The sequence below is a fragment of the Salminus brasiliensis genome, chromosome 12, assembly GCF_030463535.1.
Source record: "Salminus brasiliensis chromosome 12, fSalBra1.hap2, whole genome shotgun sequence".
NCBI classification, from domain to species: domain Eukaryota; kingdom Metazoa; phylum Chordata; class Actinopteri; order Characiformes; family Bryconidae; genus Salminus; species Salminus brasiliensis.
Window position 1 is genome coordinate 11901275 of NC_132889.1, and position 16094 is coordinate 11917368.

The 16094-nt window shown below is 42.3% G+C and overlaps 1 protein-coding gene and 1 non-coding gene across 4 annotated transcripts in view; one reads left to right on the forward strand and one right to left on the reverse strand.

Moving 5' to 3' along the window:
* The first annotated feature begins 37 nt into the window (after positions 1 to 37).
* LOC140574603 (small nucleolar RNA SNORA50) lies at positions 38 to 176 on the forward strand. Its single transcript, XR_011980749.1, has one exon. It is a non-coding gene; the product is annotated as a small nucleolar RNA SNORA50 (small nucleolar RNA).
* A 492-nt stretch (positions 177 to 668) lies between these two features.
* tex2 (testis expressed 2) overlaps positions 669 to 16094 on the reverse strand; it is a 41332-nt gene continuing 25906 nt past the window's right edge. For 2 of the 3 annotated variants that reach the window (XM_072693093.1, XM_072693094.1), the window contains 11 exons: positions 14052 to 15678; positions 12615 to 12815; positions 10631 to 10949; positions 9417 to 9670; positions 8856 to 8999; positions 8669 to 8768; positions 6272 to 6392; positions 5582 to 5686; positions 4701 to 4910; positions 3312 to 3432; positions 669 to 2467 (listed from right to left, as the gene is read on the reverse strand). In XM_072693093.1, coding sequence (XP_072549194.1) covers positions 2312 to 2467; positions 3312 to 3432; positions 4701 to 4910; positions 5582 to 5686; positions 6272 to 6392; positions 8669 to 8768; positions 8856 to 8999; positions 9417 to 9670; positions 10631 to 10949; positions 12615 to 12815; positions 14052 to 15653 — 3333 coding nt within the window. In that variant the 5' untranslated portion in view covers positions 15654 to 15678 and the 3' untranslated portion in view covers positions 669 to 2311. The remainder of the gene's footprint in view (positions 2468 to 3311; positions 3433 to 4700; positions 4911 to 5581; positions 5687 to 6271; positions 6393 to 8668; positions 8769 to 8855; positions 9000 to 9416; positions 9671 to 10630; positions 10950 to 12614; positions 12816 to 14051; positions 15679 to 16094) is intronic. The other variant, XM_072693095.1, reaches the window with a different exon arrangement.

A 16094-nucleotide genomic window follows, 5' to 3' on the forward strand; every position in this document is an offset into this window, starting at 1 on the left:
GTCTTGAGTATTTTCTTCCCCCCCCCTCTGTGTTTAATGGCACTGTCTTTGAACCTTTGCCGCCCTTCTCATGGCGTCTGAGGCCAAGCTACAGTGCAAAATCAAACGTTTGTTATAACTGGGGCTTCTTGGCATTTCACCCCCCCAAGTTGCTCTTTTAAAAGCAAACTACAGTCCTCGCAAACAATCTGTGGCGTACATCTGAGCGTAGTTTCAGTCTTGACCCACAAAATATATTGTGAAGAGATTGTATTGAAGTAGTCCAGGCAACAGTTGCCATGTTTAAGTACTGTATTACTCTACTATAAGATCTAAAGCAAGGTCCTATTTGCTCTGTAGGTAGAGCTTTACTCCTCAGTAGAACGCAATAATTCTCAGAAGCTGCTTACAAATTAAAGCTTGTTAAATGGAAAAGTGAGTGAAATGCTTATTGCTAGTTTTTAGTAACTTTTAATAGACTAGTTAAGCTTTAGAGGGAACAGGCAGATCTATACTTTCAGCAGTTGTTGCTACTGGTGTGTTAATGGGAAATGACCACCCATTATTGATAAGGAGATATATATAATTTTTTTTTTACATGATTCTAGTGGCAGGGAGCTCAAGCATGGTTTCGGGCTCTCCTGAAGCCTATACAATAGTTACGCAAAGGATTTCACACTTAAGCAAAGTCATTTTACCAAAATCTGTTTATAGATCCCCACACACAACAATATGGCTGAACACAATCACTTAAAAACTGCAATAATTCTCACAAAGTGCAAATGAAATAAGCAGTTGGCAAAGAGAAGCACATACATTGTTTAACATTGGCTGGATTTACACAAAAAACAATGGCACAAACAGTATGGCAAGAATGAGATGAGTAGAATGAGACGATTTGAAGTCATTGTGGAAAAACTCTGAACAGTATTATGGAAACTAAATGATTGCAGCTGCTTCTGCCTCAGTATAAGTGCAGACAGTGGAACAGTATTCTGTTCTTTCTCAGAGGTTTTGAATTGGAACAAGAACTGATTTGGGAACTCCTACTTTGTCAGCAAGCCAGACAGTATTGTATGTTCAGAGATCACTGAAATAAAGCAAAATTATAATAACTGCTATGCAGATAAAACAACTCCACAGTCTTTATCAACACAACCTTAAGAAACAACACATTGTCAGCAGCAAATTGCTGGTTCAAATCATCAAGAAAAGCAAACAAAAACAGAGATGATCAGGCAATTATTTATACATTCAGATGGCTTCTCCATATTGCACAATGATCTACAAGTTCATGGCAGAGAAAGTTTGTTTGTAAAATTCCCTCATTTCTTTTGGCACTTGGAGGTGCCACTTCATTTCCAGACAGTTGCAGAAAGGCAATGGTTGAGAGAAGACACTCAAGGTCTACAGAAAGCGCCTTGTTTGTACCCACTATAATAGCCAGCTTGGGTAGGGACACTTTTTGGGGTGAATGGGGTAGTAGCTGGTGTCCTTGAGCACAGTGAAATTGATCTAATTGCATAATTAGATGCCACATAGATGCCTCAGGCAGCGATGTGATTGGCAGAGGTCGGTGGCTGTAAGTACCTATCTATATGTTGGTGGCTAGGTTGACAAAGCACATTTTCATCAGATGCAAAAAGCAGGTAATCTCCCATCTTGTCTTACAATCTGACATAAAAATCCATTCATCCTTCATAGTTTACATTATTAAGAGATTGCTGGGCTGCAGGGCACTAAATTAGGACCCTCCAAGACTGTAAGTATGCACTATGTATATACTACCAAAAAGTGCATCCCACGGCCATGAACGATCTCAGTACAGAGTAGGAGGGACAGGTAATGCATGGTTTGAAACGAGGCATTGGGATATTGCAGTGGCCAGCACAGAGCCTGACCTGAGCAAGAGCAAGATGGCCATCCATCCCCACTTGCAAATGAGAGAGGTAAAAAGCTTCTGACTTTGCCAGAAAAGCACAAGAGCAGGGGCCTTCCATAGGATAGTGGGCATCACAATTAGCTTACAGGTTTGCACACCAACAAGAGGTCTCCAGTCCAGATGTTTGGTGCAGCTGCTGTTTTTTATACATTTATTCCACTGCTGTATGGTATGTCACATACCATCAAACGGTCTCTGACTTGTTTACCAGGACTCCATTAACTTAGTTGTATCTGCTTCATTCTGTGATAAATGCATTATTAGTTTGCATTTAAACCCATCAAAATGTCCGATTAGAATCTAACCACTTTTGTGGGAATGTAAGGATAATTACCCTGACTAGACATGACTGGTAACATGTTCCTCAGTTTTTCACCATTTAATGAGCTTTCACAGGTCATCTGTACTTTCTTCAAGGTCCAGGGTCTCCTCACCTTTCATGGCATCGGTTGTCACAGTAGCCAAGTTCAGGTTAGACCGTGTGTCCATGGGTGAGTGCATGATTGGTAGCCATACGTCATCCATGTTTGGCATAACAAATATTTTCTGTGACAGAGTAACAGAAGCAAAGCAATGTTTTTGTTTATCTGCAGACATACTTCAAAAGAGCTGTGTATGCAGGATGGCCCAAGAATCTGAACTGCCAATTCTGTTATGTCAACTAACAGTCACCTGCATTGGCTAGTATTGTGCTTTTCTGCTTTTGAGTGCCACAACTGTCTTAAACTATTTCATAATCAACTGAACATGTCAAATTGTGGTGTAATAACAGTGAGGGGGAGGGGGCATCCAATCCACCTAGAGAGAGTGGGCAATTGTTAGACTTGTGACTACAGATGGCTGTGGCATTACTGGGGATCAAAATTGCAATATTCTGCTGATGGGGAGAAGATAGTTCTGCCACTCAAGGGTCCCAAATATCATATGATCACCAGCCTAATTCCTGGTGAAAACCCAACAATGCAGTTTTAGGCCTCTGTGGCAGCCTATGTGAGATAATATTTTCTATATTTTAGTTAGATGAATGATCTTAGATGTGTTAAAGCACTGAAGCTCATTATAGGTGTACTCTAGGGCCAACAATGGAAAAAAACAAGAAGTGCCTGTAACTATGAACTACTTTAATCGAAATGACTGGTATTAGAGTGGAATTCCAACAATTGAATTATGCAGGAAAATGGGTAAAATTCTCCTTTAGGCAAAAATATATGGCACACCTCTTTTCTTTGAAGTTGAAAGTAATTACTTTGTATTTATACATAAACATAATCCATAAAGTGTACCTGAAAATCCAGTTCATCTTCTGATGACAGGCTTAAAAAATAATTGTAAAAATAACATGCTTCTAAACCACTCCCAGTAAAAGAAAATTAACTGAATCTGGTTGTACCTGAAACTCCTGATCCAATTTCTTCTCTATCCAGTCTGTCACATGGGCTAATGTGACTTCCCGCTCCCCGAGCTTAGGTCGGGCCTTTAGCTCTAGATGTGGTGGACTTCTGAATCCATACCTGGAGAACAAACCAGAAACAGTCCAGAAACAGGCAAAATCCCATATCCCAAAAGGGTCATGGTGTAACGATGAGTGTACAAGCAGTAATAAGGGGAATACAAAGTTCCAAAGACACATTACAGTAGTTAACTTTTCTTTTGTTATGTTAGTTAAATGTACAGTGTTTTCTATTTCCACTGACTAGATTCTGGATCAATAATAAAAAAAAAGCAGCATAAACTGTTCATATTTTAATCTGCATAACTTGGAGTGTGTTCTCAGTGAAGGCAGGTGACTGGCTATTTCTTTGTAAATGGAAGTACTGTTTCACTTGTACCTTTCAGTAGGTATAAATGTGTTTTAGACAAGACAAACACCGTTTGTGTTGGACACAAATGTAATTCTCCATTTAACCTATTCATGCAGTGAGCACATGTGGGTATCCACTGCTGCCATTAAAAGCTGCCTTGCTCAAGAGCCCAACAGAGCCTAAGGGCCCAAGGGCCCAAACCCGGGTATCGAACCCACAACCCAGTCATCAATAGCCCGGTGCTCTAACCGCTGAGCCACCATTGCTATTAGAGAGTAATGTAGAAGTGTGTAATGTAATGTAGTAAATTCCATTACTATGTTTTTTTTACCAAGAAAAGAGTAAAGTAACCCCGTTAAAGTTTGAGAGATGTCATTGGAAATTACTTTTTAAGGAACTACACCAACAGTGGTTACAAGCTGCATAGCATACAAAGTCACAAAAGAGCACACAAAGAGTGATTTCCATATACTGGTTGCTGTTGCGCAGTGACTGTTTACCATGTGTCTATCAGATCAGAATTCAGATGTATATTTCACAAAGCAGTTACATAATGTAGGCTAAACTTAAACTCTATCCAATAGGAGAGGTAGGTGGCCCTCATTTTGGTCCGTTATGTAGCTTAGAGAAAACTTTGTAAGAGAAATGCTTTGTAAAAAAACAAAAAAACAAAAAAAACCCTCCAGTCTGGAATCAGACGTAGCCTGGGATTTCTCTCTATAAGGGTTCTTTAGTAAAGGCAATGGTTCTATGTAGAACCTTAACAATGTAAATAATTATATGACATGGTTCATTAAAGAAGCTTTTAAAATGGTTTACTATAGCACCAAAAAAAAATTTGAGTCAAAAAACCTTAAATTGTACCTTACACGACCAGCAGAGGGCACACAAAGAACAGAGAGAGAGAGAATTCAGGCAGGCCTGTATTTATACAAAAGGCAAGTTTCATGAAGCTAAATAAACTATGCTGATCATACCATATTCTGTCTGTAGGTGGAGGCGGAATGTTGACGGCCAGCGTGCCTCGACACTCCTGCACTTCAACAGTCAGAAGTAGAGGGGTATTGGACACCTCCTCCATCTTCTTCTTGATGAACTCAGTCTCAGTGGCCTTCTGGAAATATTTTGACTTAGCGATCTTGTCCACAAAGCGCATGATCTTGCTTGGCCGGTGTCCCCCGACGTAGCTGCAGGGTAAGGGAGACGCAAGCTGACTGTGAGTCAGGGTCATCACTTATTCATTTAGCTCTTTCTCCTGCTGCCCACAATGAACAGCAGCAATGACTTGGCCATTTGAGTGGGCTGCTCAGGTCAGTGGGGCATTTTGTAAGGCAATAGAGTGTTCCTGTTCCTGAGACATCAAATGTAGATTAAATGAATACTACAATACTGGAAGACTACATAGGCTAGGCTACTGGTTCCCAAACCTAGATCTGGAGAACCACCAGCAATATATACTGGTAACATTGATCTAATATCCCTAATCCATGTAATTGGCCAGTTCACAAGTCCTTGCTGGGGTCAATCGGGCAACACATTTGTGCAAGGTTGGGATGATTCAGGATTAGGACTGGAAATATGTGAGGTTCACCTTCTGGGCCCAGTTTCCCAAATGCATCAGTCTCTTCCAAGAGCCTATTGATTATCTCTATCTCAAAACTAGGCTTCTGAATGCAATCCATTAGAATAAAGTGGGTGGCGAGTATAGCGGCTCTGCCCACACCCATAAAAATAATATCCTGTACAAATGTTGACATATGTGACGTGAGTGGTCATTTTATGACATTAAACAGATACTTAATAACTATGAATCAGCCAGTTAAATCTTTTACAAACTACAATAGCTCTTCGGACTCACCCCTCAACTCCCGATATTTCAGGTACTTCTGCTGGATCCTCTTCATCGGACGATCCTGCACTGGACGACTCCTCATCACTGTCAGCCAGACAGTATGTGCGTGGTCTGGGCCTGGCATACACACATCTTTTTTAAAAATCTAGCCCTCTGGCTATTCCCTCTTGTAGCTCTAGATTTATTCCCTATATCTGCGCAATTAGTACACAAATCTGGACCTTCTGTTCAGTACTCCATTAGTACACCCACACATGCAGCAGAAATGGATGTATTATTTTATTAATGCACACACAGAATGCTGCAGATTCCACTTCTCAGGTTCAAGCGTTACAGATTTTCAGAGGCGCGGCTGTTATGCAGTAGCACAGCCTCTGCACAGTACAGTAGTGAGCAGTAGCCATAAAACTCAAGAGGCGAGAGGGTCTTAATAAAACTGAGATTCAGGAGATGGGCAGAGTGCCTGGCTCAACTCACCAATAAGCGAACAGTTCCACATAGGGTTGAGTCCACAGACAGCAGAATAGTACAAGAGAGAACGAGAGAGAGAATGAAAGAGAGGGAGAGAGAAATGCAAAAATCACAATACAGGAGATTTAAGATGACTAGATTAGTGTAATAACCATGTACCCAAACTGTCTTTCTTTCTGTGTTCATAACTCTGTGATGTGCCATTAAAAAAAAAACAGCCCTTACCCCTCTTTTCCTTGTTCTCCTAAGCCCTCTCCTTCCTTCCCAAGCCTGGAAAGGTTCATCTTGGTCTCCAGAGTCATCAGAAAAGAACCACTGTAGGAGATCTCCAAGTCAAACCATAGGCCTTAAATAGAAGAGGCAAAAGCAATCAATGACTGTTGTACTTAAGTGCATGTAAGAGAGCCTGGATTGCTCCCAGGATGCCATGTTGCCTCTTTATATTACCCTATGTCTTTTAATGCCATGAGCATGGGTAAATCTTATTTTAATGAAATCTATTTTAAACACTCTTCAGAGAAAAAGATGGTACCCCATCCCCCTTATACAAACAGCAGAATGCTACTAAATTAAATAAATTACTGAATTAATCTACAGTCACTCTACATTCCGAAGCTTCACATTTGAAGAAAAATGTAATGCACATGTCTAATACTTGTGTGCTACGTGAAAATGTGCATTTAGGGGAAAAAAATCTTCACACTTTATTATAACTTTAACAGATTTTTGGGTAACTGAGTGTTCTTCAGTTCTGATGAAGACCCAACAGGGTGAAACATCTGGAAGCTAATGACCAACCAAAGATTTTTCTATTTGTATTTTGTTCAGGAACCTTGCCACTGTGAACTAGAAACCTGACAACTGCTGGTAATACAAACAGACAAGTAGAAGGGGTTTGTGCACAACAAGCCCTCCCAACACTTTACATTACATCATCCTTCTCAACTTTCCATTAACTTTCACAATCAGACTGGTGCACTAGTATGTGAGGAATCCAATTAGGATTCATACATTCCCTGTACCAGTACAGAGTCCTGCTGGCCCTCAAGTAGATGTTCCTCTAATGACACATCACACTGCCGCTCCCTGCGGCTCTGTCCTAAATGAGGAAAGACTTCAAGCCTTCACTGTCACGAAGCACCCCTCTTCCCTCACACCAGCCCATGAAAGGTCAATTCTCAGACGCACTCATCTTCGATTGGCTCAGAGGCACGCAGATCCTTTGAGCTCGGCGGGCAGCTTCCTGAACGTCAACAGAGAAGTTCACTAGCCCAGCATGAGCATGGCTGCCTGCCCAGCAGCACTCTCCTGCTCTCCCTACTGGTGAGGAGAGCATGCTGCTGGAAACGTCTTATTTTAACGCAGCCACATGAAGAGACTGCATGCTGTTCACAAACAGTAATATGTTAATGCTAGTTAGACAACTTGACTTTCATATTAGGTAGGTGATCAGCTTATTGCTTTTTTAGTGTAATAATGGTGTATTAATAAAAGCTTGTAATTCAGAATTTCACCTTTTTTTACACCAGCTTCTCTTTGCAATGTGTGAACACTTCATGATTACTTAAATTTAAATGCTTGGTGTTAGATTACATAAACATAGAGTTAACATACCAGTGCTTAAAAGTATCGCTATGGATCCAACAAAAGCAGTAAATGCTGGATCAGATATGGGAGGAAAAAATTTATCCAATCCAATATCCACACTGTGTGATATCATGATGTTGAATGTGTATTTCTTCGTAGGCAGGGGTAGACATTAACTATTGCCCAGTACTCCTGGCTACAACAGTTCGCATTTTGTCTTTAAAAATGCAGCCTGGGATCAAAGTATGCATATTGGTTTTGGTATCAAAAAAAGAAAAAAAAAAAAAAGAGAGATATCATGCCATTTCTGTTAAGAACATCTTTGTCCTTCTCTCTAAGGTGTGTCTCTGTCTCTTCGGAAAGAGACAGAGACACAACGCACAAATCAAATATATAGTAGACTTCACATATTTTTGCTTTTAAATTCAGAAGAATTCCATAAAGACAAAATGCAATAGAGCTTTGGTAACCAAATACCTCGAAGAGCTCATAATAATTGCACTGTCTGCACAGATTAAATCCTTTTATCGACTTAAACTGAGACTCGAGGGACTTGAGAGAACATGGAGTGAAAAATTTACACTAATCCCAATGGTCTCATTATGAGTTAGCAAGAGTACTGATAACACCAGAGTGAAATCCTGAGCTCAAACCAAGCCTTCCAGGTCACACTATTTTCCTACAGCTGTAATCGTTATAATTCGCAAAACAGTAGGTTTAAAAACTATATATAAAATGTTATTGTTAATAAAAGATTATTGTTATTATTTGTTGGTATACTATATTATGGCCATCTCATATAATATTAAATGGCAAAGTCTTCATACCCATTGATTCACAAAATCAATTTTATAAATCACAAAATATTTAAATTATATATGAGAAAGCAGACATCTAAATCCAGAGAGAAGAGCAGAAAGCTCCCATTAATATTAATATATGCAATCCAACAAGATGTGTCTGGTGTAAAACAAACATGTTGAGTAATGAAATAATCAGAATTACAAGTATTAGACATAGTGGACAGTGGCTTACCTTGATGGTCCACTGAAGGCTCAGAGGACCGAAGGATCTTGGGTATGGCCATGCCCATGTCTAGCTCAGTAAGTGTCAGCTCGTTCATGAAGTATGGCAACTAAAATGTTTAAAGATTCAGTTTCAGACTCAACAAGCAACAAGATGCCCAAAGAATAAGTCCGGGAACAAGAGCTGAAGTACCTACCCGGATCTTGCTCAACTTCATTTGGATTTTTTTTGACACCACATCAGCCCAGTACTTCTCCCTGAGGAAGTCCCAAAAGATGCGCCCCAGGAGAGCATTGACCCAGGCCTCAGACGCAGCCTCTGCACTCAAGCCATCTGAAAACTGCAAAGCATGTGCAAATAAAGACCATAACAAGTGCCTGTAGAACAAATGCAGTGAGTTGTAACATGCAATATCACAACACAACAAAAAAATGTGCTGAAAGCTTTCGGATAGGCTTTGACATTGGGTTTCACAGAGACGTTATCCCCGGAGTAGTCTCTATTGGCGAGGTGCCAATATAATAGAGTCTTCAAGAATCCTCTCACATATCTTCTATATTTCTTATAGAAGCAATGCCCAGTCTTGTCAACAAAGGGGGGTTTTGGCCAAAGCCTTCAATCTGACAACGGTCATTAGACAGACATTGTAAATGAGATCCGAAGCCGTGTGATTGGCAAGCTTAAAGTATATTTACAGACAAGACTGGATACAAACGCCTAAAAGGAAAGCCAACTGTCCATTAGTAGTATTCAATACCTTCTTTACAGTCCTTGGGCTGCTATCTGTACTGTGACCAGGGCTGGCAGTAGGGCTTCCTGAGGAGTGGCTGATGTATTTTGCCATGTAGACATTGTAGTCCAGAACTTTTAGTTTGACCCCCACTCCTACATCTTTCTGCCGGGACTGAGACTGAGACTGGAGCAGGTCTTCCAGGCTGCCCCGACTACTACTGCGACTGTGAGAGAGGGTGCCCGATTGGCTACTGCTGCGGCCATGGGAGGGGAGGAAAGCTGTTGGTAGAAAGAACATGCAAAGTTTTGCATGCAGTCTCATCTGAAATAATTGGAACAGCAAGGCCAGTTGTTTTGTTTTTTGGCTGTACACTGAAGACATTTGAGTTTGAGATCAAAAAGTGAATATGAGACCATAGATCAGAATTTCAATGTAATCAGCTTTCATTATTGCTGTTATTTACAACTAGATATGTTAAACAACTTATAGAGCAACTTTGCAGCATAAGCCATCCCAATTTTTAGGTGAGCAAATATGTGGGAACAAAAGAAAATTAATAGTAATAAAACACTAATAAATGTTTACGTAGACTTCTACATTTATTCTGCTGCAACCACAATCAAAAGGGCCTCATCTTCCAATTGCAATTTGGCCTTCTGATGCTAGTGTACAGGAAAAAAGTAAAAACAAAATAATCAATGTCAGATTAAATGCAAACAGTACATTGTAATTTTATACACGGGTGTGTAAGCTTATCCTCTTTATAAGCTCTTGTCGAGGAAGTACAGTATTTACCATAGAATACCTAGTTTATCTAAACAACCCTGCATTAAAGTAAACCAGGTGACCTGCTGGTGCACCTGAACACATTTTTCTCCTAAAGACATAATAACATTACTTATAACATCCTTCTTTATTTTTACTGTATTTATGCTTATTTGTGTTCTTCTATTTTTCCAGGAACTTCTTGCTATGATAAACAGTTTTTAGCAACTGTATGTTGCACATGGGTGGCCAGTATGCAATAGTCATCAGAGATCTGAGCTAGCAGCCAGGCAGACGTCTGAGAGTTCTTGATCTACCTAAAAGACTAATTACTAACATCCTGAGTTTAACTGGGTGTGTTTTATAAAGGAATGTGGACAGCAGAGGTGCTCAAAACCAGAGCCAGAAACCACTGTAAAGAAGCCATTTAAACACGTGTTGTGAATTAAGATCTATACTGCCTCCGGTCTTACATGAAGGAAGGCTGGAGGGCTTCTTGATCTCAGCTTTGAGCCTGGAAGCCAGCAGTATCCTTCTGAACCATTCCTCCTTCTCCCTTCCTGTTCTCCCAAACAGGAACAGGATGGGGTCGGTGGAAGGCCGCTTGTTCTCCTCGCTACCCGCTAAGCCCTCTGTCTTCTCCACAGCAGCGAAGGGCTTCTCCTCCGTGGCTTCAGACCTGTCTCCCTGGGCCTTGGACATGAAGTCATCCTGCTTGGCCAGCTCGATGCAGATGGGATATTTCTTGTTCCACACACGTTTCCTTGCAAGGCTGTGGGGTACCAAGTAGATCTGTGGGGCCAATAACACAGTTCATTGGTTTTGCACAGTTCTATACTGAATACAACACATTGGTATTTATTATTATGAGGATCAGGAACGAAGGCTGTGCTAAGAACACTGCCCCAGGTGCAACTAAACATCCCTCTGAACACAAAACAGATGTTTGTAGGATGGGGTCTTGAATTTGAATCAAGAAGAGAACAGTTTATCAGTTTCCAAAATGAGTCCAAGTTTTTTTTTTCATTGTTTTTCCTACGAGACTGATATCTAAACTAAAAAAATCTAATTTTCTTCAGAATTATATAGTTTCGATTTTTTATTCAGAGTGGTCTGAGGTGAAATGATGCATTGTAGAGGTAGAGTCTTACAATGGCAAATATGTCAACTTGACAATGTAAAAGGGTAGTAAATCTGTGCTATTTTGTATCAAATGTATTTATACCAAAATACATTTTATGTCAAAAGCTTTGTGTAAGCCTCTTGTAAAATAATGTTGCAGACATCAGGCAACATATTCAAGACCACTTCATGCACTTTCTGTGAGGCAGCTTTTAAAGCTTTTAGCCTGTTAATCATTAATGTCTGGTTCCTATCACTACCACTGTAAACAATTCTGACTCTAGTAAGTTTTTTATGATCTAATTATAGAGGCCTGCAAAACGCTGCATATCTTATCTAAATTTATATTATTGTTGTACATAGTACATAGTTGAAGATTAAGTAATACATTAAGTAAATTTCTTAAAGTAAAGTCTGGGCACCCAAAAAGCTCCTAGATATCTTAGATCCTAAATAACTTCTTAAGAGCTATGGCTTGTTCACAAAATGCCAGGTAAAGACATTTTCCAAGCTTTATATCTATAACCTTCTCCTCAAAAACGAGCAGCAATGGCCTCCTATAAGCAGCCGCCCAGCACTGATGCCAGAGCAGGGGAAGGCATGAAGCTGAAATTCCACCTTAAAACAGCACTGCGTTCTGCACCATGTAAGGTGGGACAGAAAACTGCAGTAAGAAACTGTAAGAATAGCTCCTGCCTCGCTGCTGCAGCCGTGTTTGTTTAGCCTGTCCTGAATCACCATATTCTGAATTTAAAGGCAGAAATGTTATACTGAGGTTATAAGACTAGATTTCCAGAAGCACAACCAACAAAACCCTGCTTTAGAGAATAACAAGAGAAGCACATCACAGGAGTGTATGTTAAGCACAGAGCTTAAACTAGCGAGCGCATTGATTAACACAAGTGTTTCTGTGTTTAAGGGACGTGCTGCGTGCTGGCAGAGGCAGGTTAGATAAACTAGTGGAATCATCTAGTGGAATCAAGGTAGGTGGCTTAAACATATTGCTAACTCTGATTGGTTCTTTTATTTAGTTTAGTTCCACCCCACTTAAAACAGAGGAAATCTCCAAAAACTGTGAAAACTCTCTTCACAGAAAACACCAATATCAGTTATTCTGTGCCAGTTCAAAGTAAATCCATCACAACAACTATAAATAATAGTTAATAAATAACAGGGAATTATTAGACAGGGGCACTTACTCACAGTCTACCCAAATAAACTGTGGCAAACTATAAAATGCATTAAAAAAACAAAACAAACGTAAATGTTCCCCCACCCTTAACCAATTTTGCATTTTTTCACCAAATGTATAACATGGTAACCTCAGTGTCCCACCTTGCTGTTGGTCAGGTCGTAGATCTTCTGGCTGATGTATGTGACATCAGGTTTGGGCTCACTGAAGCTGGCACGACGGGGAATGTTGCGGTTGGGTTTGGAGAGGCGCAACACTGAGCCCTCCAGACGTACGTATACTGAATGAGTGAGTGTGGCATGATATGTCTCTGGGTCATAGCTGTGGATCTCATTCATCCAACCCTGCACACAGCACACATTGCACATTTGTACATAGTTACTTAAAGGGCTTCTGTTTTCACCTTAAATAATGTTCATTTTTTTCCCATTTAATTGTTCACCATGTTGTAGTAGTGGAAAAGCATTAAAGTTTCAATAGCTCTTACAACACTAGAATAGACAGGCTCAGACAGATGCACAAACACACCATCACTGCAGGATCAAATGAGATGGGAAGATAAACCCTTATTGCCACCCAAAGCTTTGGGAGTTCTGTGGTTTAAGTATAAGTTACCAATTAGACCTCCAAGCAGAAGTCATTGAAAACAGCAAAGGAGTGATGTGCATAATCACTCCTCATTATGTCAAAGGGATTTCTGCAAGGCATTTAAGTGCTGGAGAGAGTATGTGATGTAGTGCGGGAGGGGAGTGATGGCATAATGTTGAGTGGTAAGCAAGAGGAGAACAGGTACAATTCTGCATGACCTACACTCTTCTGCAGCACTGACACCTCCTCTCTTCTCTCTCTGTGTCGTTCTCCCTCCACTCTCTCTCTCTTTCACCCTCACTCTCTCTCTAGCTCCCCACTCTTTTGCAAAGCAGCTGACTTCAGGCTCCAGCCCACACACACAGGTTCAAAACACTTGCATAAGCTCACAGGTCATACACACCTACACTAGACACACACACACACACACACACACACACAAACACACATACACACACGCTTACAATGTAAGTACATTTGCTATGCCAAAGGCAGCAGTCTCACATCTGTGTGTGTAACCTCCCTTGTAGCATTTGCATCTTGTTCCCTGTTAGCACATCAGCATTTCTCATCAAACAATGTCAGAATGTGATATCACCATCATCCATCCTTTGGGTGCTACCTTTGCTGGCCGCAGCGGTTATCAATAGTGTATGTGTGTATTTCAAAGCTTGGGTAGAGCACTTTTCCAGGCTTAGATTTCACCTGACAGCTTTAGACTCTGCTGTGCTGGTGCGCCTACTATCTGTATGATGAATTGCATTTTTATTTTCTGCTCGCAGGTAAAACACTGTGTTTGCAAAACTGGGGAGAATAAAAGGACACATCGTGCATGATGGGTAAAATTTCACTGCAACAACAGCTGTAGACCCAGGCCAGCCTGGAGCTTGTTTTTTTTTTTAAGGTCAGGCAGCCTGCTGTTAACACGCTAATGGCAAAACCAAATAAGAGCAGTGGATAGGAGAGCAGCAAAAGAGAGCAACATGACCTACCTTGTAGATGCCTGGCTCTTTGATGTCCAAGGGGACACCAGTCCAGCGCTCTGTCCTAGACCGGCTAAAGCAGCGACCCCACGAGGGCCGGCGTGGGGCAGAGAGCCACAACACCAATATTGCTAGCATGAAGCCAGCAGCTACTCCCAGCAACACCCCACCTATGTACGCGGGCAGTGGCAGCACAAAGTAGCCATACACAATGGAAACGAGCAGTATAAGTCCGTTTTGTGGTACTGCCGGAGACTCATCTTCCTCCTCTTCCTCCTCCTCTTCCTCACCCTCAGTTAGTTCCTCGCTGCCTGCTGTGCTTCCCTGCTGGAGTAGGGTTGAGCCAGCAGGCTCCCCTTCAGCCTCTGTGTCTGTGCACAGCTCAAAATCTTCACTGTAAAGTTCACAAAACTCCTCGTCCTCCTGCCGGGCCAGGGCAGACATGAAGCACCTGTCTAGGCCCAGTGAGGGTGACCTGGGCAGGGCCGGTACTGGTTCAGCACCCCCTAGAGGACTGTCACCCTCCACATCCTCCTCCTCCTTGATGCAATAGTCATTGTTGCTTTCCAAGTGGCCATTGAGGGTGGCCAGAGTAGACAGCTCTGTGGCACTGGTGGAGAGGCTTTTGGGTCGGTGGCTGCCCCCTGGCGTCCCAGTTGTGGAAGTGCCGGTGGTGGTGCTTCCTCCTTCTTCACCGATGATCTTGCTTAGCAACTGCAGAGGATCACACATGACCTCTGAGAGACGTCGCTTGGTGTCCTCGATACGCGCCTCCACTTCCTGCACTTTAAAGAAGGAACGCCCATCAGGTGAGGTTAGAGGCGAGGATGGCGCTGTCTTAGAGTCACCACCAGGCGCCGCGGTGACTCGTGGCTGGGTGAAAGGCTTAAAAAGGTGTAAGTTGAGGCGAGAATCTGGCTGCCGATGGGATGGGATTTCTTGTTCAGGACGGGCAGTGTCGGTGGACAAAGACTTCACCAGGGTTTTCATCAGGTGCCGATGGCGCATGGGTTGAGGGGCAGGGACTGACACACTGCTTTCTCGAGACTCCACATCAGTGGAGAGAGACTTGACCAGGCTGAGGAATGGCTTTGAATGCACAGTTGAGGACTTCGCTGGAGAACTGGTGGAAGAGGTGGCGTAGGTTACAGGGGGAGGGGGTTGGGGCCGTTGGTGCTCTAAGGGCCAGGAGGAGCTGGCAGGGCTACACGCAGATAAGGGGGAGCCTGATAAGGGCTGGATGGCAAGGGCTGTACTAAAGGTATGGGTGGCCGGGAGAGAGGACATCATGGCAGAAGAAACAGGAAGGTCTCCTGGACATGCCCCCATTCCTGCCCCCTCAAACAGTAACTCCTCACTGGCTTCCACAGCTGTGACTATGCCCTGATCATCTCCTACAAGTCCAGAGGAGGTGACAGCCAGCCCATAGAGCTCCTCATCCTCTTCTTCCTCCTCCTTGCCCTGAGCTGAGAAGTGGATGGTAATTGTGTCGCGGGATAGCGAGCGCTGCACTTGCAGCTTTGGGCCTGCAGACTGCCTGAGGAATGAAGAAGAAGAGGAGGAAGGCGGGGGGGTGGGTGTGTCCCCACTGCCACCACCCTGACTGGTCATGGCAGTACTCCAGAAGGCTCAGAGCCTGTGGATAAAAAAGGACATTGAGGTTACATAGCCATATGCACGCAGTTCTAAATGTTACTATACATCATTACAGCCAATGAATACCACCAGCTCTAACAAATCCAATCCTATCAGTCAGACAGTCTGTACCCTATTATATATCGCTATATACAGACCAATGCAGACTAATTACCAGAGCTCCTCCTGGACAAAACATTGAGCTCCGGCATTGAAAATGACAGGATGACATTTTCCTGCTTTAATGTGTAAAAAGCTTAAGAAAGCCTCGGAGAGAAGGCATCCAAATGGAGTAGCCAGGTACACTTTCAGGCTCTCATCCATTAAGGCTAATTAAACCAGGATGGCTTGGAGAGTCTGTGTCATTTCAAAACTACAGTCTTTGATTTCTCAACACTGGGAAAAAAGATTACTGCG